Source organism: Sinocyclocheilus grahami, unplaced genomic scaffold (genome assembly GCF_001515645.1).
Source record: "Sinocyclocheilus grahami isolate Dianchi unplaced genomic scaffold, SAMN03320097.WGS_v1.1 scaffold274.1, whole genome shotgun sequence".
Classification (NCBI taxonomy): Eukaryota; Metazoa; Chordata; class Actinopteri; order Cypriniformes; family Cyprinidae; genus Sinocyclocheilus; species Sinocyclocheilus grahami.
The window spans coordinates 155,373-182,301 of record NW_015505453.1 but is presented as its reverse complement, the minus strand read 5'-3'; the positions used below and the strand labels follow the sequence as shown (position 1 = coordinate 182,301).

Below are 26,929 nucleotides of genomic sequence, written 5' to 3'. Positions count from 1 at the left end.
ACGTGTATTGTGATTTAAAGCATTATTTGATGTGTAGGCCGTTTTGGTTATAGACCAATCACCATTTGCATTGTGTAAATTACGACTTTGGTTGAGTAATCTGACATGCACTGAATTGCTTTATGACAAAACAGTAAAGGGATCACTGTGCATATTGTCTAAGCTTTACGGTAGCACATTAGAAAGAGGAAATTCAGAAAGCTCCAGCCAGAAGAGAAAGCTGGGCTGAGATGAAATGATGCCTGTAGGTCGGGCTCTTTAGTACACGGAGTATGTTCAGGGTGGACTGCGACTGAGCGTCCAGAGACCTACAGTCACGTACGAGACTGTATGCTATCCGGAGCGTGATCCTTTTCTGAGAATCCTTAAGGATGGGATTAAATTCACCATAGAACTGAATATTTTATGTCGCTTTAAAAACGCTTTTCGCAAATCGCATCGCGTGTTGCAGTATTTATATGCGATTGACGACTAAACTGTAACTTGAAGTCGTGACCAGCGATATTCGTCAATGAAACACGTTTGCAGCTACAACATTGCAGCAAGCCTCAGGAGGTCCTGCGTGCTCAGTTGGTCTTAAAGGAGCAGTCAAAGCAGCACGCGAGGGCAAAATGACTATGTCCGTCCCAGAGAACATATCGGGGTCCGGGGGGAAAGATGAGGAGAGTGAAGATGAGAGTGAAATCTTGGAGGAAAGCCCCTGCGGCCGTTGGCAGAAGCGACGGGAACAGGTACGTCTGGAGGGCACGTGAAGTATCGCCGTCCTTTTCTTGTAAAGACGGTGACTGGATGAGACTGAATTGTGTATTTAACTGTTATTAAAGTATTTAAAGGGCTCTGCAAATGCAAACACATGGTATGTTGTGTATTTGTGTGTGTCTCCGCGATAAACCAGTCCTGTTGGTTTCTGTCCACATGGTGAGTTTACAGTGATTTGCAGCTGTTAAACACTAGAATATCTGAAAAAACAACACGTAAATCGATGCACATCTGCTCTAATAACTAGTATTTGAGTTTGAAGGACATTCAACAGCATTTCAAAAGTGTTTCACGTAGTTTTCGTAAAATATTTAATGTAAACATTTGAGCCCCTCCCCCTCCGTGCACGTACATCCAAATACACACGCACACACATACAGCGCATGCAGAGTATAAGTTGCTATTATTTTTTTATTGGTTTGTGTTTCATATTCTTGTTTTTTCTTTTGTTTTATGAGATAAAAGGGGCGTGTTCGTGTCAGTCCACTCTCGTCGGCTTGTGTTGAAGCGTTAAGAGCTCGACTTTCTTTGAGACAAGTCACAGATACAGTATATTAAGCTTATCAGTATTGGCACACGTTCAGTCTATCTACTATCTTACAGGACACTGGAACCTTATAACCTTCTCTTTTAACCATACACTACTCGTAGTGTTAACTGTGTAACTCTTTTCGTATGTAAATTAATGCTAATTAAATTACGCTTTAGCCAACCCCTCCCCACCTACATTGTAAAATCTAATTGGTTGATTTTGTACTTTTCAGAAGTATGCAAACCGATTGACTTCCAAGTAAGTTTGGTAAGCATACTTATTTGACTCAAGTAAAGTGGACTAGGTATTGCGTGTCTTTCTCTAAGGAAGTAAATGTCATCAAGAAATGTTTTGATATTTCAAGTCATTTTTATTAGGACACTTTGTGGGTTTACTATGTAACAATAAATTAATTAAAACTAATTAGATAAGCAAAAAAAAAAATGCACTTAAGTTAAGCCAAACAAATAGTTTGAAATCCCTGTGAGTATTTACTGTGTGCTTAAAAGCTTGGAACGTAATGCACTCGCTTTATGTGCATATTTGTGAAAGTTTTCCATTTTATGTTACAAGCCATCTTAAGTTTCTCAGAGGTCAAGGGTGAGTCTCAAAAGAGGGTGATTTATGTGTTCTTTTTTCCATGACACTTGATTGTGAGAAGCAAACAAGATGAAAAATTGGATAAAAACAGTGGGACAAAGTGGCTGGGGCACAACAAGCAATTATTTCCTCCTTGTGAATAGCCTGTACAAGAATGTTATTAGTATGTGGCCTGCTCTCTTATTGCGTCAGTGTTGTTAAATGGTGCCAAAGCGCAGGCTAAGAGAAGGACTGACGTGCTTGTACAACAAGAGTGAACGTTTTATTTGCGGCGGTGTAGTTATGTTTTCTTTCCTCGGTGACTCTGACATTTAAATGGAGAGACATGGATCATGCCTCCCAGCTTCTGTTCTGCAGGTTGTTTCAGTGTGCACTCTGATTGTTAGAAGCTGTAATGTTGGGACTTTTTTGGGTAGTTGCAAAAGGCTTGCATTATTGTTTGTTACGACAGCTTTAACCTTGTGACATTATTGGATTGCCAGACAGTTTTTTTTGTTTACTACATAAAAAAATTGAGAACTACCAAATGTTTAATTTTTATATATTTTAATCAATGCAAAATGAAGACTTTATTTGCAGAAACATTGTAGCACACCCCATAGTTAAAGCTACAGTCCGTAACTTTTTTTGGTTAAAAATGATCCGAAATCAATATTTGAGCAAGTACATAACCAGCCAGTGTTCAAAACTATCGCCTTACTTTAGCCCGATTCACAACGGTTAGCTTATAATATTGTTTTCTAATTCGAGTGGTATGGGTAGGTTTTCGCAGGAAATTCGAGCATGGCACTGCGTCATTACGTCATGTCTGTAAATATGAAGTTGTCCCGGCTAGTAGGCTATCGCATGTGAGGATCCTGCAGGTGGCGGATCATTTATAGCCTTTTCTCACAGCAGCCAGAATAATTAAATGTATCATTCTGATGGCGGATTGTAATCCATAAAGGATTATGTGTTTATGAAACACATGTGAATGAAATTTAATTATATTCCAGTTATAAATGTGCTTCTGATTACAGATAGCCTGGGAATACAAAGATTTGTATTTTAAAGAAAACCAGTTTGAAGGGAGCATAGTTTGATTTTTGGGTTAAAAGAATTTTTAAATATGAAATTCGAAGAGTATGACAATTAGATTAGACTGTGCATAAATTGAAATCTACACGTTAGTCACCAATGCTGATGTTGTTAACATTAATCATTTGAGAATAAAGTATAACAATAATAATAATTTGAATGGTTTGATGTGATGTGAGCTAACCGATCTTTAGATTTAATCACCATTGGTAGCGAGATTTATTGTAATGCGTTTTTCCTCAGTTGGTCAGAACAAACGTGGCAGACTTGTTACTTACTTGTTCAGATGGCAATATACAGTGAAAATTCTTATTTGGGTCATATTCCAAGACGTAGGCTAGAATCTGTGATTGCGAAGTACAGTAAATATCCACACCGGTGCGGTGACAGACTTCCACATACTCTTCAGAACATTAGATTCATCCACGCTGGAGCTGCGCCGACTCACAACCCACGCAAGCTAGATAATTCCACACTCAGCTGCAATTCCAGGTTTTTAAACAGAGATGGCGACAAAGAGGCAAAATTTACGGACTGCAGCTTTAAAAAAGGACAATTTAGATCTCTGATAATACATTTATTTATCACATTTATCGCATGTCTTAAAGGCGCAATAGGAGATCTTGGAAAATGCTAACTTTAGCCTGATAGCACTGAAAGCGAATGTCCCACCCGCCCTGCAATCGCCGTCCAAAGCCACGCCCCCTGAATGCATATACGCTCACTCACAGACCAGAACACCAGAGACAACATTACTACAATAGGCTACATCAGCGGTTCCCAATTCCAGCCCATGTTCCGAAGTGAAGTAAACTTCAACGTATTTCCCCCGCTCAGTGAGGAGGGAGCAATGAACACTGTGTAGGGATCATATCGATCGGAACACAGTTCATGCACGTAGCTCACTTCTAACGAGCTGGTTATTTGAATCGGGTGTGTTAACTAAGCGAGACATTCAAAATATCCAGAGCGGGGGGTGCGAGGACTGGATTAATTGCTGGGCTACATCATGCGTCATTCACTGGTGAGAAAACTATAAAAGCACTACAATACCAGGAAGGAAGATCAGGTTGTCGATGTTTGCCTGCCATCCTCGCTCTGTCTGCACAGCGTGCGTGAATGCGCTGATGACGTGTCCTGTCTGCGCGAACCAGGTGCGCAGAGGTATGCAGATACTTACGTTGACAGGCAGGTAGGAAAGCTTATTAAAACGCTCGGACCGAGCGTTTTGATTGGATGAACATTTCTTGGTCCTACGCCTTCCACAAAATATATAAATACAGATGAATACATTTAGACCATTTAACTTAATGATTGCTATCGGAATGTGAAGAGACTTTCAACCAGCATAACAAAAAATGTTTCTGAAGACAATCACCTATTACACCTTTAAGTTCCGTCTACACCGATTCACAATAGCATTCTTCAGAATGAAATAAAATCATTGCTTGCTTTGCAAGTGATTGCAACGGTATTGTTCTCCTGTTCCATTATCATTGCAGTTGGAGTAGACTCTGCTGTTCGTTTGAATGTACAATTATTTTTAAAACTATATCTTAATTGTTGTTATAAATATCAGACTTGATGTGAGGCCCTTATGTATCTCAGATGTTTCTGAAGACATGCATACCGTTTAGAATTTCAGAGATCTCATATTTTGCTTTTAATAAACGAATTTATCATCAAATTCCTTTTTATTTATTTTTATTTTTATTTTATTTTAAAAAGTCTCCCTTTGGGAAACCACCTCAACAGAGTTTTTGAGCAGATGTTTACCACGGTTCATCCCCTACACTTAATTAGCACCGAGCACATGTGTGTGAATGAGAAACTCGACGTGAAAATGACTCAGCGGACAGATGGGTGAGCGATTATGTTTTCTGGCAGTAGTGTGTTATTTTTCACATAGGAATGACACATACAGATGTGTGCAAATCGAAACCATTGTTGGGTTCAATTAGCTTTTATTCTAACTTTCTTATCATCGGTATTCTGTTGTGAAGCAGCAGAAATGAATTGGCACATTTTTCGAGTTTAGCTGTAATCGAGGCGGCAGAATAGAGTCATTATTGGACAGATTTATGTGATGACAGCCAGCTTGGCATAGCTCTTGAACACTTGTTATGCAACTGTTTTCCAACGTTTTGCTGTTTCTCAGAAGACTTAATAAACCTGAGCAATTTCATCAGAAGAATTAATACATGATGGGAGATAAATAAGCAACACATACAATTGTGTAGGGATGTAATGATTCACTCAACTCACGATTCGATTCACGATTTTGATTTCACAGTTCGATTTGATTCACAATTTTTTTTTTTTTACAAAATGAGATTTAAGACAAATTATAAATTAAATGTGTCCTTTTATTTTTGCTTGGACAAAATGCTGCATGTTTCTTTGTGAAATTGAAATATAACACTATAATAATATACGAATATAGCACTTGCATTTCTCTTTTGTTGGTTTTGATTGCTTCTATTGTCCTCATTTGAAAGTCGCTTTGGATAAAAGCATCAAATAACAAAATTTAAATATAGGCTAATGTAAATGTAAATAACATAAATAAAATTTAAATTTTAAAACAAGCCCCAAATCAAATAAGTAACACAAATCAAATAAATCTCTTTATATAAACAAACTCAGGCTTTGTCTGTGCTCTTTCCATTTAAAATTAGAGGCAACCACTGCATTTTAATCATGATCCAAACAAAGATGCTGCATACATGCAACATGAACAGTTTTTAATCTAAATTAGGTTGTATAATTTCTAAATTTTAAGCAAAAACAGAATTATTTGACTTCAGTTTTGTGAAACTATACATAAAAATATCAGCATGAAACAGCGGAGCTGAATGAGACGCAGATTCACTCTCAGCGTTTCCTGGTTTCCGCTGTAAACAAAGCAGCGCTGCACTTATGAATTTTAATATGCATTATACAGAGGCAAGAGGAAAAGAAAAAATACCATCTAAACTTTTCTAAAGACAGTAAGTTCCTCTCAGACATGCATTCATATAAACTCCTGCCCCTAATCGCGATTTGTTTAGCATCTCAACTGATTTGAATCGTCACATATTTGAATCGATTTTCAACCGGCTCGCGGTTAATCGTTACGTCCCTACAATTGTGCTGTTCTACTGGGTATCAGCATGGCTGTGATTTGGCTGCAGATGACTTTTTTTTTTGTAATTTGATTGCCTTACTTTTTAGACATAATATTTCCAAATATTCTATCTATTTTTGCCTTGTTAACAGTAATAATTCCAAACAAACTGTTGTATAATATGAGATTTGAAACTAATGCTTACCAGTTTTTCCCTAAAGCTTAAACCATGCAATAATTAAATCCATTCCCAGGGAGTGTGCTGCATTACATATTACACAGTCAATAGAAAATGGATTGAAAGAGGTTTTAAGACAGAGAAGGGAATATGCTTGAGTTGGGCAGATCTGCATCAGCATCACCGCTTTGCCGTAATCTCAGCAGATAGCAGGTTTCTTGTCTGAACTAAATGAGCCACATCCCAGAGACTAAAAAAAGCCCAGTCATCATCACTTTCCAAAAGACATCAGTAAAGGAAAAGAATAATTAGCCTGTGAGGAGGCTCAGTAGGACTAAAGTTCACCTCGTCTCTGTGTTTAATGAGCAATGCTAATTAAGTGTTCTAACAGTTAGATCTGTGACTGTTAAATATTCCCAGAGGCAAGTGCTTTTCATGGCTGTGCCTGCATTTACAACCATCTTAAAATTACAGGCACCCTCATTGACACAAATCTGCATACACTTAGTCATTCTGCTCAGCATGCACCAGTTAACATCTCTGTCTCAGTCTCCCTCCCTCCGTCTTTCTGTCTCTGACCCTCACACACCAACGTGAATGACATATGTTGTCTTTAAATGCATGTTGCCAATGAATTAACCTTACCAATCCACTGATCTCATGATGCAGTTCTCGTAAACATTGATGCTTTACTGGATATTTCACTTCTTTTGACATGGCAATGGAATAGGAAATTGCATAGTAGCATATTGTTCCATCAATTTGCTTTGGCACTGTGGTTTTGCACTGATGGATTGTGACCAAAAAATTGCCAGAAGTCTCTTCTGATCTGTCTGAATGGTAAATACAAATAATGAAATGCAACTAACCATATAACCACGCATATTTGGGATAGCAAAATAAATCTGTTTGTTTTGTGTAGGTTGATGTGAAAAAAATAGCGTTTATATATTAATATATATAATAATGTATATAATTATCATTATTATATATTTTAGCTTGTTAAAAATATATATATGCACACACAAACACAAAATACAATACATTATACAATTAAATTTGGGTCTTGAAAAAACCCCCAGTCAAGACAAATTGCTTCAAGACAAATTTGGGCCATGGCTAATATTAGTGTATGTGATACAGATACTATCTATCATATAAACAATAATAGAAGCATTCAAAACCTTTATCAGTTTCTTATGAACACTGTTAAAGTTAAGTTAAGTTGTTAAGACTGCACCAGACAGCCAGCTCTTTAACCTCCTGTCTGTAAGCAGACTCGTCTCCATCCTTGATGAGACCGATGACTGTAGTGTCATCTGCATACTTCAGGAGCTTGACAGAGGGGTCTTTAGAGGTGCAGTCATTGGTGTAGAGGGAGAAGAGCAGTGGGGAGAGGACGCAACCCTGAGGGGTGCCAGTGCTGCTGGTGGTGATGGCATTCAGCCATTTTTCAATTATGTCCTCACACTGACAAAAGATTCTACAAGCGTCTGTGAAAAATGCTACCCGCTTGAGGTCTTAAAGGTGAATAAGCCTTTAAATGGGTAGTTTGCATTTTTCACAATTATTTCACAAGTCTTTTGTCATTCCTCAAAAAGAAGTAAACCTTTATACTGGAGGCCCTCATAGCGAAGCTAGAGGAAAAGTTTCTCTTAAAATAGCTCAGCAGGTCACTCACTTTTCTGTCTTTAAAGGAACACTCCACTATTTTTGAAAATAGGCCCATTTTCCAACTCTCCTAGAGTTAAACAGTTGAGTTTTACCGTTTTCGAATCCGTTCAGCCAAACTCCGGGTCTGGCGGTAGCACTTTTAGCTGTAGCTTAGCATAGATCATTGAATCTGATTAGACTGTTAGCATTCTAGGAAAGCAATAACGTTGGTAATTCTGACCACTGCTCATCTTTCTTTGACAGACTATATTATCAAGATGGCTTTCAAAGCCCCTCTCTGATTTGTGTTTGGCATTGGGCTCTAGAAGATTGTGCCAACTGCTAACCTCTTTCAAAGATCTCCAAGTCCCAGAAGACTGGCAGCGTTGGTTTCCTGTGACAGCCAGAGTGTTAGTGGTTGTTAGGAGAGGATTTAGATTAGTTCAAGGAATGTTCAAACTTTCACACTTCTGTATGAAACAATGGTTTTTGTTTTTCTTTTGCCCTTTAAAAAAAGATGACAAGACAAGTCAATAATTGCCAAAACAAATTATACATTTTGATTATACTTTTCCAGAGCATCACAATGTTAAAAGGATCTCTTGTTTTAGAGGTTTCTTTTGTATACTCGTATATTACATTTTAATTGTATTTTAATCTGGAATGGACAATAAAACCTTTCGCTGAAGCATTTCTAGTTGATGTTAAATTAGAAGGATAGTTCTTTTGTCGTTCCAAACCTGTATGACTTTCTTCTGCGTGACGCAAAAGAAGATACTTTGAAAATGTTCAGGTCCAAACAGCATTGATTTTACCTCATTGGCTTATTGTATGGCCAAAAAAAATATTTTTTTGTCAAAATATCTTCTTTTGTGTTTTGCAGACAAACACAGTTTTGGAAGGAAGTCGCAGATCCCCTGTTCAAGGCCTCTGATATAGAAATTGTTTTAATACCCAATACCCATTGTATTTCTAAGCCACATAGGTTTTTTTGTATCACTTTTGAAATTTCCTCTTTTGTGAATTTAGTGTAAAACTGAACTTTTTGTTAAGTGTCCCGTTAAAAATCACAAATTTAATTCCATCTCTGTTTCAAATTCAGAACTGCGTTTTTTGTTTTTGTTTTTTTTGCTTTCAATTACCGTATTAGATTCACGCTTTCCCTCAGGAGTTGGTCTGATTAATTGTGCAAGAGTAATCTCCCGTGCTTCTTCAGTCAGTCGAGACAATGCATCTATTCAGAGATTTCAGTTCAGAGACATTAGATGACAATGATAGGTTGTATGAACTTATTAGTGTCATGTGTTCTACTGTAGAATTAATTAGCTTTTGATGACAGCTTGAGTATTTCAGCTCACTCATGCTCTTGAGAATCCCAATTGAATCTCACATGACTGACTAGCAGTAACTTGGCCAGAACTGTCAGATTTCACAGATACAAGATTTAGCTGGAATTTCATCCAGTGTTCAGCTTTACTTCCACTGCTAGGGGTTAAATAATGGTTCAAATCATTCATAATGTATGATTTATAAGATTACTTTTTTACACAGTTCCCATGGTCCTGGAAATATCAAATTGTGTTTCCCATGCAGGCCCCAGTTTTGTTCCACTTAAAAAAACTATCAGCTACAACCCTCTACGCACACCTTGGCAATATAATCGCCATTGGCTAGTAAATTTTTTTGTTTACTCACCAGACTGATATACTATTTTACACACACACACACACACACACGTTTACTTGGCATCTAAATGGGGACATTACATAGATTTCTATTGTTTTTATATACAGATAGTTATACACTTTTTAACCTAAACCCACCCCTAACCCTACCCCTCACAGAAAACTTTCTGCATTTAAAAAATTTTAAAAGTAAAAAAAAAAAAAACTTTGTTTACTTTATTTTTATAACAGTTTTACAAATGAGGACATCCACAAATTGAGGTTTTTGCCGATTTTGTCAGGTTTTGCTCACTTGGCATATCTTCTGCTTGTTCTTAAAAGCAGAATAATTCTAAATGAACTCTGTTATTTTGATAGGAAAATACAACAAAGAATATGGTTTACATGTAGCGCGGTATGCAAGACTCTCGCTCTCTTTCTTTGCATGTGTGAGAAACACAGCGCTATCAGTAAAGCGACAGCGAGTCGTGCGCCTTCACGCTAGTTTACGGTACGCCACATACAGGTGCGCTGCGTGCTACATACTGCGCATCCATTGAGTACATGACATGATCCATTGAGTGCATCCAAATAGTACAGCTCGCTTGACGGAGAGCGAAACTCTCAAGCGCTCAGTCAGCGTGTTTATCGAGTGAAAATCTGTGATGAACGGCTCTCACACACATACTGGCATGTAAAATCTAAGAATTGATTAGCCAATGGCTAATGTTAGACATTATTTAGTGGCCCAGAGTAAGATTTAGTCGCATATGCGAGTGATTTACTCGCAATGTAGAGGGTTGTCAGCTATCTTGTGCATGTGTAAAATAATGTAAAAGCCATTTATAATTTTTGATTTGTGAGTGATTTTTTTTTTACCTTGATATTTCATCATGTACTTGGTGTTTCTAAAGAACTGGCATTGAGCGGATGGTATTTTTGATTCATATAGCCTATAGCTTGCACTGTGCCATTGAGTGTGTGTGTGTGTGCATGCTTTAAGCATTTTTCCTTTTTTTTTCCAGAATGTCACAAGTAAAGACACTCCTTTATTGCAGCTACTCATATTCATGTGTCACTCTTGTAAACTAGGAGAACTTTGCTCGGCTCTCCATTCACTTATCACTAGGACTGCAATTATGTATGAGTTCACCTTGTTTTAAGACAAGATTGTGTCAAATAATGGTGATTGTTGTATTCAGGTTGATCCTTCAACCATCCAAAAAGTTAGGTATAAACTACTTGTTTATCTTATCAAAGCTAGATAGTTTTGGTTTGGTTGCTGCAGGTGTTTCTCTCTTGGCACAGTGCTGGAAAATACCGGTTCTCAGAACTTTGCGACAGATGCTATTAGAGGAAGAAAAAGAACTGCTAGAAGAAGAGACAAAGCATTCAGTCCGTTCACACCATGGCTTCCCACATCTCCATCATCACAATGCAGGGCATTCATGATGAGTCGTGAGTGTGGTGACTAACACTGTTTTGCGTGGACATCACATCATGCTTTTATTCTATAATGCTCTTTGTTTATATTCCTCTCATCGTCCTTCTCTCAACTTCTCTTTTTGCTAAGTCATATGATGTCGCCTGCTACTTATTGCACTGTTCTTTGATTATGATCCTTCCAAGTCCATCAGCATTGATCGTTCTTCGCATTAACCCCTCATTCAAATCAGAGCTCTCAAATCTTTAAATGCAGCAGACTTCGATCCTACAAGCCTGCTGTGATAGTTCCTCACTTCAAAAGTGCCAGTCATATTCAAACCCAGTGGCGCACTTGACCTGATGTAGCTTTTAAAATGTTCCGGTTTATATAATAAAGTGGTGCGTTAGGCACCACTGGCCTGAATTTGGGCTTCTGGTGTACAGAACAATACTATGTTCTGCAGATCTCAAACAGCAACCGAGCACATATTTACAAAATAGCTCAACTGTAGACCTGCCTTAGACTCCTTAAATTCCTGGCTTACATTTCATCCTCCTACTTCCACAAACACACCTACTTTGCTCGGTTTACCCAAAAGCAGAGCTATTCATCTCTTAATGCTGATTTTGCCAACTCTTTATTTCATACGTGAATGCAAGATAAAAGGTTGAGCGCTTTGGGAGAGGGATGCCCTGAGGCAAGAGCTGAAAATATGACTCCTCTGTCAGCACTCTTTCTTTGGGGGAAAGTTACACAATACAGCTTAAGCTTGTAGAGAATGCATTGAAAGCTTGATGAGTGCGACACTTTACTCGTAGGATTATTATGTTGAGTACTCCTTTTGAGTATCTGCCAAGTGTGTCAATCTCAAGAAGGTTAAACTGATAACGTGTTTAGGTACATTTCCTGAAGATCAGTGGTTTTTATGCTTGTCCTGTGTTTGTGATTTAGTCCATCCAGACAATTTCTAATTTCCCTTAGCTAGATGGGAAGTGTTTAACCATAGTTATTTTTTAAACCAGGATTAATGCAACTCTGTGTTACCCGTTCATATTTAACACTGGGTTAGCTATTAATCCTGGTAAGACTTTCAAAAAGATTTCACACTGTACATTGATAAACAGTGAATAATTGTGTTAATTGGTTGGAAAAGTGTAAAAGTGGGCTGGGTATTGATACAGATTTCCCGATTCATTTAGATTCTGATTCATTCATTAACTCTTGAGCAGTGGTTTTCAAACCTTTTTATGGGCAGCCCTATTTTTTATTATTTTTTTAATTGATGCGACGCATGCTTTCATACATACTGTGCAACGTGTACACCAAGTTGGTCTTCTTAGCAGCATGAAAAACAGAAAGATAAAAAAAATTCAAATTCTGAATGGATTATAGCCCAGAGTGCCTCTGGTTGGCCATTGCGTTCCAGAAATCTGTCTGTGATTGGCTACAATGTTTAACGGTGCAAAAATGTGTTGTAAATAGAAACCTTTGATACTCTGCAGAGCACAGACACAAATATGCATTGGAGTCTGCCGTGAGATTCTAATGCATATTTTAACTTTTATTTTGTTGTTTGTTTATTTTTTATTTTAAGTTACGTTTGCTGGTTTCCGCTTTTTTCTTCCCTGAGCCTTGAAGTTAGTTACATGCGCATATATATTTTCCTTAAATAATACATTTTTTAAGTCTCGCGGCCCACCCGAGGGTCACGACCCAGGGTTTGAAAACCACTGCTGTAGAATGTATTTCAGTTATAATGTCTGTTTTGCTTGAATATAAAAGTAAATCTCTCTTAGCTTGCATAAATTTATATAGGAAATCTTCTAATCTGGTATATTACAAAAATATCAGTTTTCAACATGACTCGAACTTAAATTGCCAAATTGTTAAATCGCTATTTATTAAAAGATATAACAATCAACATAGCTCAAAACGGCGATATATGTAACTTACATTACAAATTTTATTTTATAAAAGTAATTTATTCCTATAATGGAAAAGCTGCATTTTTAGCATTTTTATATGTTGATTTCATGCTCAAGAAACATTTCTTATTATCATCAATGTTGAAAACAATTGTTGCTTAAATATGTTTTTGTGTAAACCATGATACATTTTTTTCAGTATTGTTTGATAAATAGAAAGTTCAAAAGAATAGCACTCTTTTGTAAATATAATAGAAATCTTTTGTTAATTATATTTATAAACATATTTATCTATTTATGTTTGTGGAATGACTTTAAATTATTAGGCCATTTCAAAAAATTTCTGACACCTCATAAATTGATAGCATGAAACACTCTGCAGATTGAAGTGCCTTGTTTTCCATTTCTGTATCTGGGCTGCGAAAAACAGATGGAAATGCCAGCATTTCTGCTCATCTTAGGCAACTCATTAATTCTTTTCAAGAACTTTACCACAAGAATGCAGAGTAGCACGTTTGTATCTCTTTCATGTCATGTCATGTGTTCATCTCCACTTCCAGACCCCTAAGTAGGGTGCCTTCAGGCTGTACTGGTGGTCTTGAGTGACACTGGCAGTTTAGCTAACAAGGGTTGCTTGTTTTCACATCTGGAATTGGGTCTCTATCCAGCTAAGTGTGTTACACAACCTATTTTGTTCCAACATTACTGCAAAGTGCACACACAAGTATCTCCTGTAGTGTTGGGCGATATGGTCATTTTTCAAATCGTCATATCACCAGTCCGTGAGATCGCCGATAGACGATATTATCGTGCATGGGTGGGTGGGGGCAAGAGAGAGACTCTCTAGGCTACTTGTCATAGGCTATTTCATAACTATTTGGTGTTTTAAACTGCGCGCGAGAGAGAGGGAGCCTATGGAAGCACCATGTTAAATACAAAAATATTTAAAACAGCTAGTTCATATATATTCGGAGTCGGATACAACAGTCATACATGGCTATTAGAACCGCACGTCCTGTGACAATTTTGTCACATCTGCGCACGGACATTATCAGTCTTAAAGGTCTGCAAAATCAGTCAACGGTGAAAATCAAAAGTAGATTTATTTTAAAGACCAACAGTTTACCTCTAAATATTGGACATAAACGAACACGTTAAATATAAAGTATTTAAAACAGGTAAGTTCATATATTTGGAGTAAATTTTTATTAAACAGATACTTCAGTCATACAGCGCTCCGGACTGTGCGCCCCATTACGAGCCCGACGCACCGCTACAGAAACAAGAATGAGATGCGTTCTAACATAACTGTGGCATTAAACTCAGTTAGTAAGGGGCTTGGTTAAAATATTGCACATAGGCCGTTCAGATTACTTGTTAAAGTGCAACGAAATACCTTATATCAGCAGACTATATGTGTCTGTGTTTGTGGTTGGAGACTCCTTCACCGGCTACAGGCTCCTCATTGTGTGTGAAATACAGTGCTGAATGAAAAAGCGGGCCAATTTGATAATAATAGCCGAGCGATATGGTCATTTTTCAAATCGTCATATCACCAGTCCGTGAGATCGCCGATAGACGATATTATCGTGCATGGGTGGGTGGGGGCAAGAGAGAGACTCTCTAGGCTACTTGTCATAGGCTATTTCATAACTATTTGGTGTTTTAAACTGCGCGCGAGAGAGAGGGAGCCTATGGAAGCACCATGTTAAATACAAAAATATTTAAAACAGCTAGTTCATATATATTCGGAGTCGGATACAACAGTCATACATGGCTATTAGAACCGCACGTCCAGTGACAATTTTGTCACATCTGCGCACGGACATTATCAGTCTTAAAGGTCTGCAAAATCAGTCAACGGTGAAAATCAAAAGTAGATTTATTTTAAAGACCAACAGTTTACCTCTAAATATTGGACATAAACGAACACGTTAAATATAAAGTATTTAAAACAGGTAAGTTCATATATTTGGAGTAAATTTTTATTAAACAGATACTTCAGTCATACAGCGCTCCGGACTGTGCGCCCCATTACGAGCCCGACGCACCGCTACAGAAACAAGAATGAGATGCGTTCTAACATAACTGTGGCATTAAACTCAGTTAGTAAGGGGCTTGGTTAAAATATTGCACATAGGCCGTTCAGATTACTTGTTAAAGTGCAACGAAATACCTTATATCAGCAGACTATATGTGTCTGTGTTTGTGGTTGGAGACTCCTTCACCGGCTACAGGCTCCTCATTGTGTGTGAAATACAGTGCTGAATGAAAAAGCGGGCCAATTTGATAATAATAGCCGAATTATAATGGGCTGCCTAATAATAATAATAATAATAATTATTATTATTATTATTAATACATTAATAGGAGAATGAGCCTAATATCGTCTTGACTATCGACAAAGACATCTGCTATCGTCGATATCTCTGACTATTGTCGATACACGATACTATCGCCTATCGGCACAACCCTAGTCTCCTGTATGTCAGTTAAAACGCTTGCTTCAGGTCACCATTCTCCATCACAAAAGATAGCCACCCCATAGAGAGAGGCTTAGCATTTGTACTCAGACAAGACTTTTAGTTGTGTCTGAGAGGCCCAGTAGGCATCTGGGGTTAGCATGCTGAAATCAAGCACCATTCGTGATGATAATTGTATAGCTGGAAAGCTGTCCCTGCGTATAAAGTGCAGATTCATCCAGGTATGCATGCCAATCCATTAACATTTTCTCTCTGTTCGTCCTCAGAGATGTTTGATAGGATGTATAAGGGAAAATTGAGCATGCACGGTTCGGTTTCCAGAGATGAATGTAGTTCCACAGTAGAAGAACTTATTAGATTTCATACATTATGCAGGAAGAGGCAATACCGCTGGAAGTGTATCTGTGACAGACGCAGGATAGGGGATGAAAGGGCAGGAAATGAAGATTGTAATGTTTGTTTTCATTGGGAAAGCTGTGGTGTGGGTTTATGTCAGAGAGGATTTCGAAGCACTGTGCGTGAGATGATATCAGCTGGTTTTATGGGCACAGTGTTCCCTGTTATTTGGTATTTAGAGTTTCTAACAACTTATTCTCAAAACATTCTTTATAAACACCCACACAAGAGAGACCACAAACCAAGAACTAAACGCCACAGCTACATTATTTTGACAGTAGCTTACTTCATTTGACGCGTTACATATCAATGGGCGTTTTTATCCACAAGATGTTTTAGGACTCTTTAAGTGGACAACACTGGCTGCGCTGTATGTTTTTGACTAGCTGTGAAACGAACTGGCTCATAAGAGTCATTCATTCAAGAATGAGATTACACGGGTCTCATTGTATGTTTTTTGATTCACTTAAAAGAACTTGCTCATAAGAGTCATTCGTTTGGGAATCAGAATACACTTATCACTGTATGTTTCATGCTGTAGATTCACTAATATTGTGGTGCAGAACTGAACATCTATTATTTTGTAACCGGTTCTGAATAAAATTGAATTTAAAGAGAGAGAAAAAAATCTAAATGATACAGTCTTAAAAAAACATTACAGTTTTAGTTACATGTTTATGTCAACAACCCCTGTGCATATAGTTTGAACATTGATTTTTAAATGCTCTAGACACTAATTGAATAAATCTTAACATCCTATCTGTGCGTCACTAGAGTGCATTGAGGTACAATATTAGCCAAGCTCAGATGCCTGTAATTGCACATAATTTGGAGACACCAGCTGGGTAGAAACACACTCTCTGGCTTTCAGAGGAAATGGAAAGTTTTTTTATTTGTTTTCAAAGACATTCCTTGTCTGTTTGTGTGGCATCTAGGGAATTAATTAACTCCAAATGTAATTGGACATGCTTTTAGTGTCCTTGTGTTCTCTGACTTGCATAACCAAGCTTTGCTGTGCTCAGCCATTATTAGTAAAAGTGTCATAAAACTTGTTTTACTGTTGTCTTGAGGTTGATTCATATCAGTTAGTCCTTTTAATGGCCACTATTCAACCTCAGAACCTGGGCAATTGACAGTCAGTGTGCTTAAAATACCAAAATAAACTGTTCATTTATAAGATAACCCTTCATAGAATTAGACTTTGGGATATTATAATCAATCATGCACATTATTTGTGCTTGAACTGCTACTTGACTTGATACTGTTTAGCCTAGTAAACTTTGACACCTTGTTCTGCTCTTATTTTATTGTGCCTGAATGCCCTGACCAATGAAAAAACTCTTTGTTTGAAGCATACCAAACAGTATTATCAGTTTATAGTCATATGTTTCTGAATCTGAGATAAAGTTAAATCCAAGGCCTTTTAGCTACATCTCAGCATGACTAGATCATGTTGTGTCTGTCTCCAAAACACATAGCTTCAGTTCACCGATCAGCGGGAAGGGAGCAAATTCAGCCTATAAATATAGAAAATACAAATTTGAAAACATGGGGCTTGGGTTTGTTTTCTTTTAAACAGTTGTGATAATAAAATTACTGTTTCTGTCCAAAAAAGGTGGGGACTTGAAGTGTTTGGAGAGCAAACAGCAGTGTGCCCTTTTCTGTATTTTGAGCTTTATTTACAGCATTACAAAGACAAAAAAAAACACAAGAATTTACAGGCCATTCAAAGTCTGTGTTGTCATGCTTGCTCTGAACAGCCCAAACCACAATGTGCATCATGGGAGAGTTGTGGAGCAAGGGGGCGGAGAAGGGTTGTGTGACATTCTTCTTCTTCACAAAAATACTAATTTCCTGTACTAACAATACTAAGAAGTTGATACTAAAATATCACATTTGCAAACACTGTTAAAAAGTTGTGCAATGAGAAGTAAATATTGCAGATATCACGGACTAAATGGTACTTTGTAATGAACTTGGCAGAGTCTGGAGTGCTAAACTCACTTTCCACCCTTTCCTCTTTCTCTATGTCCTTATTTGTCTGGTTTAGGTCAGTCAGGGAAATGTCCCAGGCATTGAGAGTGCATACTTGGCCATGGACACTGAAGAGGGGGTGGAGGTGGTGTGGAACGAAGTGCAGTTTTCAGACAAGAAGGTTTTCAAGTCCTTTGAGGTAGGACCATGCTTGTTTTCCAACATCGATGTTATGGGTGGGATACTCAGTATGCTGCACTACAAACATCTGTGAAATGTTACAGTATTGGCATCATGTCATCATGCTGGAATGGTGGTACGGTGACAGAAACGATGCTTGAAATGTGAAACCAAGAGTGGATGTACTTTGTCTTAATACAGGAGCGGATAAGGGAGATGTTTGAGAACCTGATGCAGGTGGAGCATCCGAACATTGTGAAGTTTCACAAGTACTGGTTGGACATGAGCGAGAGCAGAGCGAGGGTGAGAAGCAACACACACCTGGTAGAAATGAACGCCTCTGTGAACTTTACCCTAAATTCAGACATTCACGTTTTCTTTCATTTCGTGCCACACAGGTGATTTTTATCACTGAATATATGTCATCTGGAAGTCTCAAGCAGTTTTTGAAGAAGACCAAGAAAAACCACAAAACTATGAATGTGAAGGTGAAATGTTTATCAATCATTGAAATTGAAAAACCCGTATGCAGAAAAGTTAGAGAACAATGCCACCTTCTGGCAGAAATATGACAAAATCATAACACACTGGTACTACCTGTATGTCTCAGGCATGGAAGCGTTGGTGCACACAGATACTCTCTGCACTCAGGTAGGACATTGAGGATTTCGTATCATCTGAACTCATCTGAAAATTTGCCGTTAAAGCTGAAATGTGTGCTTAAAATACAAATATTTTCCCAGCTTAATATATAGAGGCAACTATAAGTCAGTAAACACTGTGGCTCAGTGCCGCTGTCAAAACATTACTTTGTTTGTTTGAGCATCTTGACCATCCCAGCATAGCAAGACTGACTCAACCAATGGTGTGAGTTTTGGGGAGGGGCTGTCTGTTTGTTTGGCCAATGACAGACAAGGCGAGTGTTTGTGGAAAAAAACGTTTGAGACATGTTTGCAATTATGTTTTATGACACTAGAAGTTACACATTTCATCTTTACAGCTAGTACTTTTTTTCTCTTATTGTATGGGGAAAAAATTATGATTTTACTAGTTTAAACTTTTTTTCCTTGTATAAATTATTTTATTTTAATACATTAAATGTTTATTTGTGTGGAATTTCTTTTTAACTTTCAGTGTGTTTGAAGGATGTTTTGAGTACAAGTACTGATGTTTTCTCTTTTCTGTCTTTAGTTACTTGCATTCATGTGATCCACCCATTATCCATGGTAACCTGACCTGTGACACAATCTTTATCCAGCACAATGGCCTCATAAAGATCGGCTCAGGTTTGACAGTCTTTTAATCCTTGTGTTTTAGGTTTAACTCAAAACTATTTGATGTTTGATCATTTTTTACATACAATATCTGTTTTTAGAAAAGTTAAATGTCTCTTCTTTCTTTTGCAGTTTGGCACAGGCTGTTTGTTAATGGTAAGTCCATTCTGAGCTCTCTAAGCCATGTGCACAGGAATTTGGTTATCTCGTCATAAAGAAAACACGGACCGTACTTAAGACTTTCTTTTCCTTCCTTCCTTAAACAATGCTTTGCGTATATTGGCCCAAAATCCAGGCAGTAATGTAATGTACTGTAACATTTCTTGTCAGTTTTTACAATCTAAGACATAAATAAAGAAAATAAGGCCCACTTCCCCCTTTAGAGTATTTATCTTGGACACTAGCCCATGTGCTGGAGATCTTGTATGTTTACTGGCTATAATTTTTCCATTCAAATAATGTTATAAATAGAGTTTGAATGTTGTGTGTTTCCCTTAGTGTTTGCTGAGGCGATTCATGGGAATGTGCATCAACATCGAGATGAAGTGCGGAACCAGCATTTCTTTGCTCCAGAGTATGGCAGTGAGTATCTGATGCCTTTACCATATTATCATCTTTCTCAATCTGGAAAAAAAATCAGAAATCTAGAAAATATCTGGAACGTTTTTCATTTAAACCTAAGCATAAAAAGAAAGGTATAGGTTTTTTTTTGGAGCAAAGTAAAGTTGTTTTGCTTATCATTTGTAATATATATGTATAAAAAATGCAAAATAGAAATATGTTATTTTCATGACATTTCTTAATTTTCTTTTTCTGAAGCTGCTGGAGATGACTACGCCATTGATATATTTTCATTTGGCATCTGTGCCTTGGAGGTCTGAAAATAATTTTATCAGTCTAACTAAACTATCAAAAACTGCAAATTATAATCATTCCAAAAGAACAACATTTTAAGTATGACTTTTAATTTTGTTTTCCCCACTCACCTTTAGATGGCAGTACTAGAAATCCAGGCCAATGGAGACACCGCAGTTTCGAAAGAGGCCATTGATCATGCTGGACAATCACTTGAGGACCCTCTCATGAGGGTAAAAGACATTAAGCGTATATTTATAACTAATACAGCTCTGTTACATTTTTTTGCTTTAATCTTAACGCCTTCATCATTCACACTGACAGGAATTTATCCAGTCGTGTGTGCGCACAGAAGCCAAGACGAGACCTACAGCTCATGACCTGCTGTTCCACAGAGTGTTATTTGAGGTCCACTCCTTAAAACTGCTTGCTGCGCACTGCTTTATCAATAACCAGTGTAAGTTGGACATGGAAAACACTGTTCATCCCGTCCTGACTCCTCAGAGTAAAAATGCTTTAATTTTGATCTTAGACATGACAGAAATGTTATGTGTGGCCCATTTAAGCAAAAGGAAATTATTGCTCCTTCGCATTTCCATTTCTCTTTAGTTTTAGGTCTTAAACTTATTTTCATTTTTCCCAGATCTCCTTCCTGAGAATTGTGTGGACGAGAAAACAAAATCTTTTGACCCTAACGGCATCATGGCAGAGATTAATCATTGTGACCGACCTGGAGTCCATCTAAAGTGAGTTTCTCAAACTAAATAGGAAGTTTCTGATCGCTCCCACTTTCCTCTGACGTCCTTCTCATTTTTTTCAAGGTACTCTCACGTTTCTCCTCTGGAGCTGGACAAATTCCTTGAGGATGTGAAGTGAGTCACAGAGAACAACAGCTGATCTTAGATTTAGACTGTTTTTGTGTCCGTGCTCGAGCATTTGAAACCTATCTTCTTCTGCACGAACAGGAACGGCATATATCCGCTCATGAACTTTGCTTCCCAGCGGCCGCATCCTATCCCCCGTGCTCTTTCTTTGTCACAGGAACAGATGGAGACTGTGAAGACCCCAACCCCAGAACCACAGGAGACTGAAACCAGAAAGGTTAGAATAAGATTTATGTTCGAAACAATATTGAGAGTTACTAATCCCAAGTAGTGATGCTATGCCTCAAACAAAGCTTTGGGAAAACTGATTCATGTTTGCCAATCGGCTCGTTCACACAGTTTGTGTAAATAAACAATGCTCAGATTCACAATTCATTTTAAACTCTGCATAGTTGTTTTTGAGCAAAATACTAGTTGTCTAACAAATGTTGGCAGACTGATGGAAAGTGTGTCCAGACCTGATACTGATGATGGGCAAGGGTCAATCTGAAAAAAGCTGACGTCTTGTTTAAATATTTCCCAGAAATGGTGATCAATGTACTGTATCTCATCCATGTACAAGCAGTATTTCACTTACTTTCTTCTTACTTTCTGATAATCCATGACACTCTGTCCTCTTAAAAACCTGTTGTGATTGATTTGTGTAACAGGAAAGAGGCATTAAATAACCAAATCCTTGTGTTTTCATACAGGTTGTCCAGATCCACTGTAATTTGGAAGCGAATGAGGAAGGCACAAGGAGTCATGTGAGTTTAATTTTTTGGCATGTAGTTTTGCTTAGCTTCTTCACCTAAAAATCTGTGGACATTGTGCATCATCTATCCTTTCTTTCTCTGTAGCTCTCTCTCTTTTTAAAAATGGATGACAGGCTTCACCGGCAGCTTAGCTGTGATGTTTTGCCATGTAAGTCCATTTTAAAACATTCAAATGTGTTCTTGTTGCATTTATTTTTTGAGAATAAAAATGAGAGAATATGAGATGTGTAAAAGTAAATTACTTTTTTTTTTTTTTCAGCTGACAGTCCCAAAGATTTAGCTAGTGAGTTGGTTCACCATGCTTTCATCAGTGAGGTAAGCACAAGATCTTCTGACCATCAGGCTTCTTCATGCCGTTTAGTCGCATTTGAGCAGATAAGAGCTAGGCGATAATATAGTTCACATATTGCGACCATATAAACACTCAAACAGTTGAAATTTCTTATATAGTATATACCACTTTATGTGAGTGTACTGTATGTATGTAGGTAAGGTTGGATGTATTATCCAACATTAAAGGGGTCATATGTCGTTGCTAAAAAGAACATTATGTCGTGTATTTGGTGTAATGCAATGTGTTTATGCTGTTTAAGGTTAAAAAAACACATTATTTTCCATATAATGTACATTATTGTTTCTCATCTATGCCCCACCTTTCTGAAAGGCGTCGATTTTTACAAAGCTCATCGTTCTAAAAAAGCGAGGTGTGCTCTGATTGGCCAGCTATCCAGTGTGTTTTGAATGGCTGAATGCCTCAAGCGTGTGATGGAAATGTTACGCCCCTTACCATACTGTGATGCCGTCTCCCAGCAGGACGAGACTCAGTCCAGCTGCTCTGCTCGTGCACATCCCATCATCGATTCTCTTTTAGCAGTTCAGTCAATGTACTGTTAGGAGTAACTGAATAACTCTGGATATTGGTTTATTTCGCGTCAGAGGGAGTGTCAGGCACGTTTATAAACCGAATAACTTAAGTAATTTGTGGATTAGTGCGTACTGGAGATTCAGTTCGATTTGGTTAACTGGTTCGACCGGTTCACTAAGAAGATCCGGTTAAATAGAACGATTCGTTCGCGATCCGGACATCACTTGACGAGACAAAACCAATAAAACCCATTAACTGATTTCTAGTCGTGTTCTCTTTTGGAAGACCAAACAAAGTAGTTTCGCTTTCACAACAAAACACACAGCAACTCCACAACATGGCAGCAGCGGCAACAGCGAGAATAAAAGTTACGTCTTCTTTCTTTGCGTGAACATTTGGGCGGCGTTATGCAAATCTTCCCACATTGTGACATAGATATGTGGGGGCGTGTTAGAACAAGCCGTTTTAGGTAGTTGTGGTTGACTCTTAACTTTTATAAAGAATATCTCTTTGGATTTGAGACTTTAGTCTTTGCAACTTTACAGATCTTCTTTATGCACCAAGAGCTTGTAACACTCCAAAGAGAAAGCAAAAATTTAAATCGCATCATATGACCCCTTTAATATATCTCAAGACAATAATATAGTTTACATTTTGCAATAGTATAAAAAAATCAAACAGTTGATATTTGCTATGTATTATTTTACATGAATATACTGAATGTGAGTAAAGTTGATATAATTATAGTAGTTGTAAGTTGGAGTTATTAATTTGTTATGTGGTGAAAACCACATGAAACCTGTAAGGTTTTGTTCAATTTATAGCAATTATGTGTCGTGACATATCACCCAACCCTAAGCAGTTTAACTGTGGAATTAATAGAAAGTCAATAATAACACATAACACATTGTACATAATACACCTTTATTCCTCTAGTGCAAGCCAAGGAAACTGTGGCAAGGAACGAAAAACTTTGATGTTACCAATTCTTGTTTAGTATTTTCTGTCTTAACCTTCAGATGAGCTGAATAGCTTTGCTTCATGTGTGATTGTGATTATCTTGTTTTTGTGTCATGCAGGAAGACTTCGAGAAGTTGGCATGTTTTCTTGAGGATGCATTATGTAAGCACTGGTCAGGGACGTCCACCTCCCCTACTGCCATGGCTGTGATGTACTAAGCCCAGCTGGTCACATAATAGACAAACAGAGATTGAAGACTGGGCCAGAGCTTGAGAAAAAAAATGGTGGCGAGAGATCCAGAAGAGGGAAATGAGACCAAAAGCGCAACATTACATAATGAAGGTCATGACAAGATGGCTTCAGAATAAGTGATGGCCCTGGGGAGAAAAGCTCGCACCATACCGCATGGTACCTGCACAAACTCCAAAGAGCTCAAACTGTTCATTTTGATCTTGAAGGTCGAATTACTGCTATCATCTCACCATGACGTACATTTCTATCACTTGCAGAGATTCAGCTTCAGTGCCAGCATTTTGGTTGTGATTTTTTTTTAATGCGTTTAAAGGATTTTTAATAACATCCCTCCAAGTCATTGTCCCTATATGGCATAATCCATCCTCATCACGCAAAGGACAAAATCTCAAACAGACCGTTTTGTTCCAGATAAATGTGTTATTTATTATTTGAAACAATTAATACCTGGCCTTGGTATACATGTTTAAAAGTTCAAGCAAGGAAATGCATTAAAATGTCTGATTCTGCATTTCTAAATGATCTTATTCTGTATGCTTTAACAAGCTGACGTTGAGCAAACGAATTTACGGTACTATGACAAAAGTGCTCTTGGCACCTATTATACTAATATATTTCAATTTCATTTTTTTCAGACCTTAAACGTCATTTCTTGCTCTTAATCTTGAATTTGTAATCTTAATCTTTGAATTTTACAGTTTAAGATGTCTTTTTTTTTATTATTGAACTATGTAGATCTCAATTGCTTTTTTCATGCAGATGGTAACTTCGCAGATGTTTGTAAACAGTGGCAATAGCGGTAGTCTTAAGTAGTACGTTACCATTCAAAAATTTTAGGTCAGTATGATTTTGGGGGATTTTTTAAAAGAAATTAATACTTTTATCCAGCAAGGGCACATTAAATTTATTAAAAGTGACAGTAAAACTTTTTTTGAATAAATGCTGCTCTTGTAAACTTTCTATTAATCCTAGAAATTTGAAGAAAATGTATCATGGTTTTCACAAAAAATATTAAGCAGCACAACTTTTTTTTAAAACAATATTACTGTTTTACTGTATTTTTGATCAAATTTAATGCAACTTAAGAGACTTCTTTCAAAAAGATCTTTCTGACCCCGAGTGTACAATATATTCTATCTGATCATTTCTCAATTTTAAGCAATAAAGCAGAAGAGTGCTTCATCCAGATGTCTTTTACCAAGAAAAAGGCTGAACTAAAATCTATAAATTTAAGTAAGACATTTGTTTTTATTCATTTAACAGACATTTGTAACCAAAGCAACTGATACAAACAAACAATCATAAGAGCATTTTGAGCAGCTAATGACACGGGGGTGCTGTTCATGAGTCTAGCAATGTTGACATGGGATTTTTTTATTTGCCTTCTTAATGTGAATATGACCTGATCCTAGATCAGCTGACTGCTCAGAGGTGTTTAACATATATGGGCCCAGTTTACTTTTAATTATTTCTATGTACCTTACACTAATTAATGCATAGCGATAGCATTCAATGAACTGACTGTTGACTGAATCAGAAGAAACAATGGTTTACTTTAACAAATCCCTCCATTGGGTATGAAGGGCTTTTATTCTATTTGGTATTTACATATTACCACAGTATGTGTATATTTTATGTCATGTAAAATGATTCATACTTCTTTGTATGTATTCTATATGGGAGAACTTGAACCATGTCAAGGCCAAAGATGTCCTGGGTGCAATGCTGGCAAGATATAAATATAATGTCCTGTATTTGACTGATACTTGCATATTTACAATAGTATTCATTCTGTGAAAACATCTATGTTGCCATGCCGTCCAAAGCAATAGTATCTGTTGGGATGCTTTCAGTACTGTATTCTCCAATGGTTTTGACTTCCCAATATTACTTAAAAATAAGTGCATGTCAGGAAAGGAATGCTTTTACAGAATTGTTCATTTTTGTTATATTGGCATGGTTGTACAATAGATGTATTGCAGCTTCAGAAAACTATTACAAGGGATTTGTAATCTCCATTTATTCTTGCAAATTCAAATAATTCAGATGTAAAGGGAAAAAGTCACCATCCTCCCAGTGTTATTATGAGACTCCAATGTCTTGCAATGTAATAAATTTGTACGTAGATACAAGAGATATGAATGTACAGTGAGTAACTGTTTAGAAATGCTCTTCCTAATTCCTTTCTCATCTTAATCAAATGCATTAACCAGACTTTTGCTTTGGGCAGTTTTGAATTTTTTGAAAATTATTATTTGTGTTGAAATTGTATACTGTGACATGAAATACTATAACATCAAAATATAAAATTAACACTTTAATATGGCTGAATTTATTTATTTTGTGTAAAAGCTCTATTGTAATTAATGTAGATTTCAAATTAAATATGTAGTGTGCTCAGTCAGGTACAGGGACAATTCTTCTTGTTAGTTTTATGGCGGATTGCAACCATGACTTATCAAGTGCATACCGCCCCCTACTGTATCGGAGTATGCAGCATGGATCATATCTCAATGAATGCACTTTATAAAAAAATTAATAATAATAATAAATAAATATTATAGTGCTACTATCTAAATCTTATAATATACCCCTGTATCCTTCAGATATTCCACAACAGCATCCTGTGCATCTTTAACCCCTTCTCCTGTTGTTCCCAAAACACCCTCAAGGTTCCATTTTCTTCCTGCCTGACTTATCTTTTGGTTTAATCTAATCCTCTCTTCCCTATACTTCCTACAATGTAACAATATATGTTCTGCATTTTCTGTGATTTTACATTCCATACATTCATCTGATTTACTTTGACCTAACAAAAACAATGTTTTATTTAACCCTGTGTGGTCAAACCTCAGCCTGGTTAGAACTGACTCCTCCCTTCTATTCCTTCCATTCACACCCTGTGCACTGATAAATTTCTGTATACTATAATATATCCTTCCACTATTATCCATGTCCCATCTGTCCTGCCATTTCTTCATCATTTCATTTTTAATTATTGCCTTAGCTTCTCCTTTACCAAAGGGAATATTTATAATATCGCTCGCCCTGGTTGATTTCTTTGCTATTTTGTCTGCTTTCTCATTCCCTTTTATATTTACATGAGCAGGTACCCAGCAGAATCTCACATC

General features: G+C 37.2%; 1 protein-coding gene across 2 annotated transcripts; it reads left to right on the top strand.

The window, feature by feature from the left end:
• Positions 1–226: 226 nt before the first annotated feature.
• Positions 227–24,681, top strand: nrbp2a (nuclear receptor binding protein 2a). 2 transcript variants are annotated; one of them, XM_016291591.1, is made up of 18 exons: positions 227–731; positions 17,850–17,972; positions 18,155–18,256; positions 18,352–18,441; positions 18,564–18,604; positions 19,145–19,239; positions 19,360–19,383; positions 19,726–19,809; positions 20,047–20,102; positions 20,220–20,315; positions 20,407–20,539; positions 20,726–20,828; positions 20,904–20,954; positions 21,048–21,183; positions 21,659–21,712; positions 21,806–21,869; positions 21,981–22,036; positions 23,666–24,681. In XM_016291591.1, the coding sequence occupies exons 1-18, from the start codon at positions 612–614 to the stop codon at positions 23,762–23,764; spliced, it is 1,527 nt and encodes a 508-aa protein (XP_016147077.1). In that variant the 5' UTR covers positions 227–611; the 3' UTR covers positions 23,765–24,681. The 2 variants fall into 2 exon arrangements, with proteins under 2 accessions (XP_016147077.1, XP_016147078.1); XM_016291592.1 differs by lacking the exon at positions 227–731 and adding an exon at positions 1,262–1,558.
• Positions 24,682–26,929: the final 2,248 nt, after the last annotated feature.

Bases quoted from the DNA above. Each gene is read 5' to 3' on its own strand.
- nrbp2a (XM_016291591.1), top strand. From the start codon at position 612: ATGACTATGTCCGTCCCAGAGAACATATCGGGGTCCGGGGGGAAAGAT. The intron at 19,384-19,725 runs GTAAGTCCATTC...TGTTTCCCTTAG, and splicing joins GCACAGGCTGTTTGTTAATG to TGTTTGCTGAGGCGATTCAT. The intron at 20,540-20,725 runs GTAAGTTGGACA...CATTTTTCCCAG, and splicing joins CTGCTTTATCAATAACCAGT to ATCTCCTTCCTGAGAATTGT.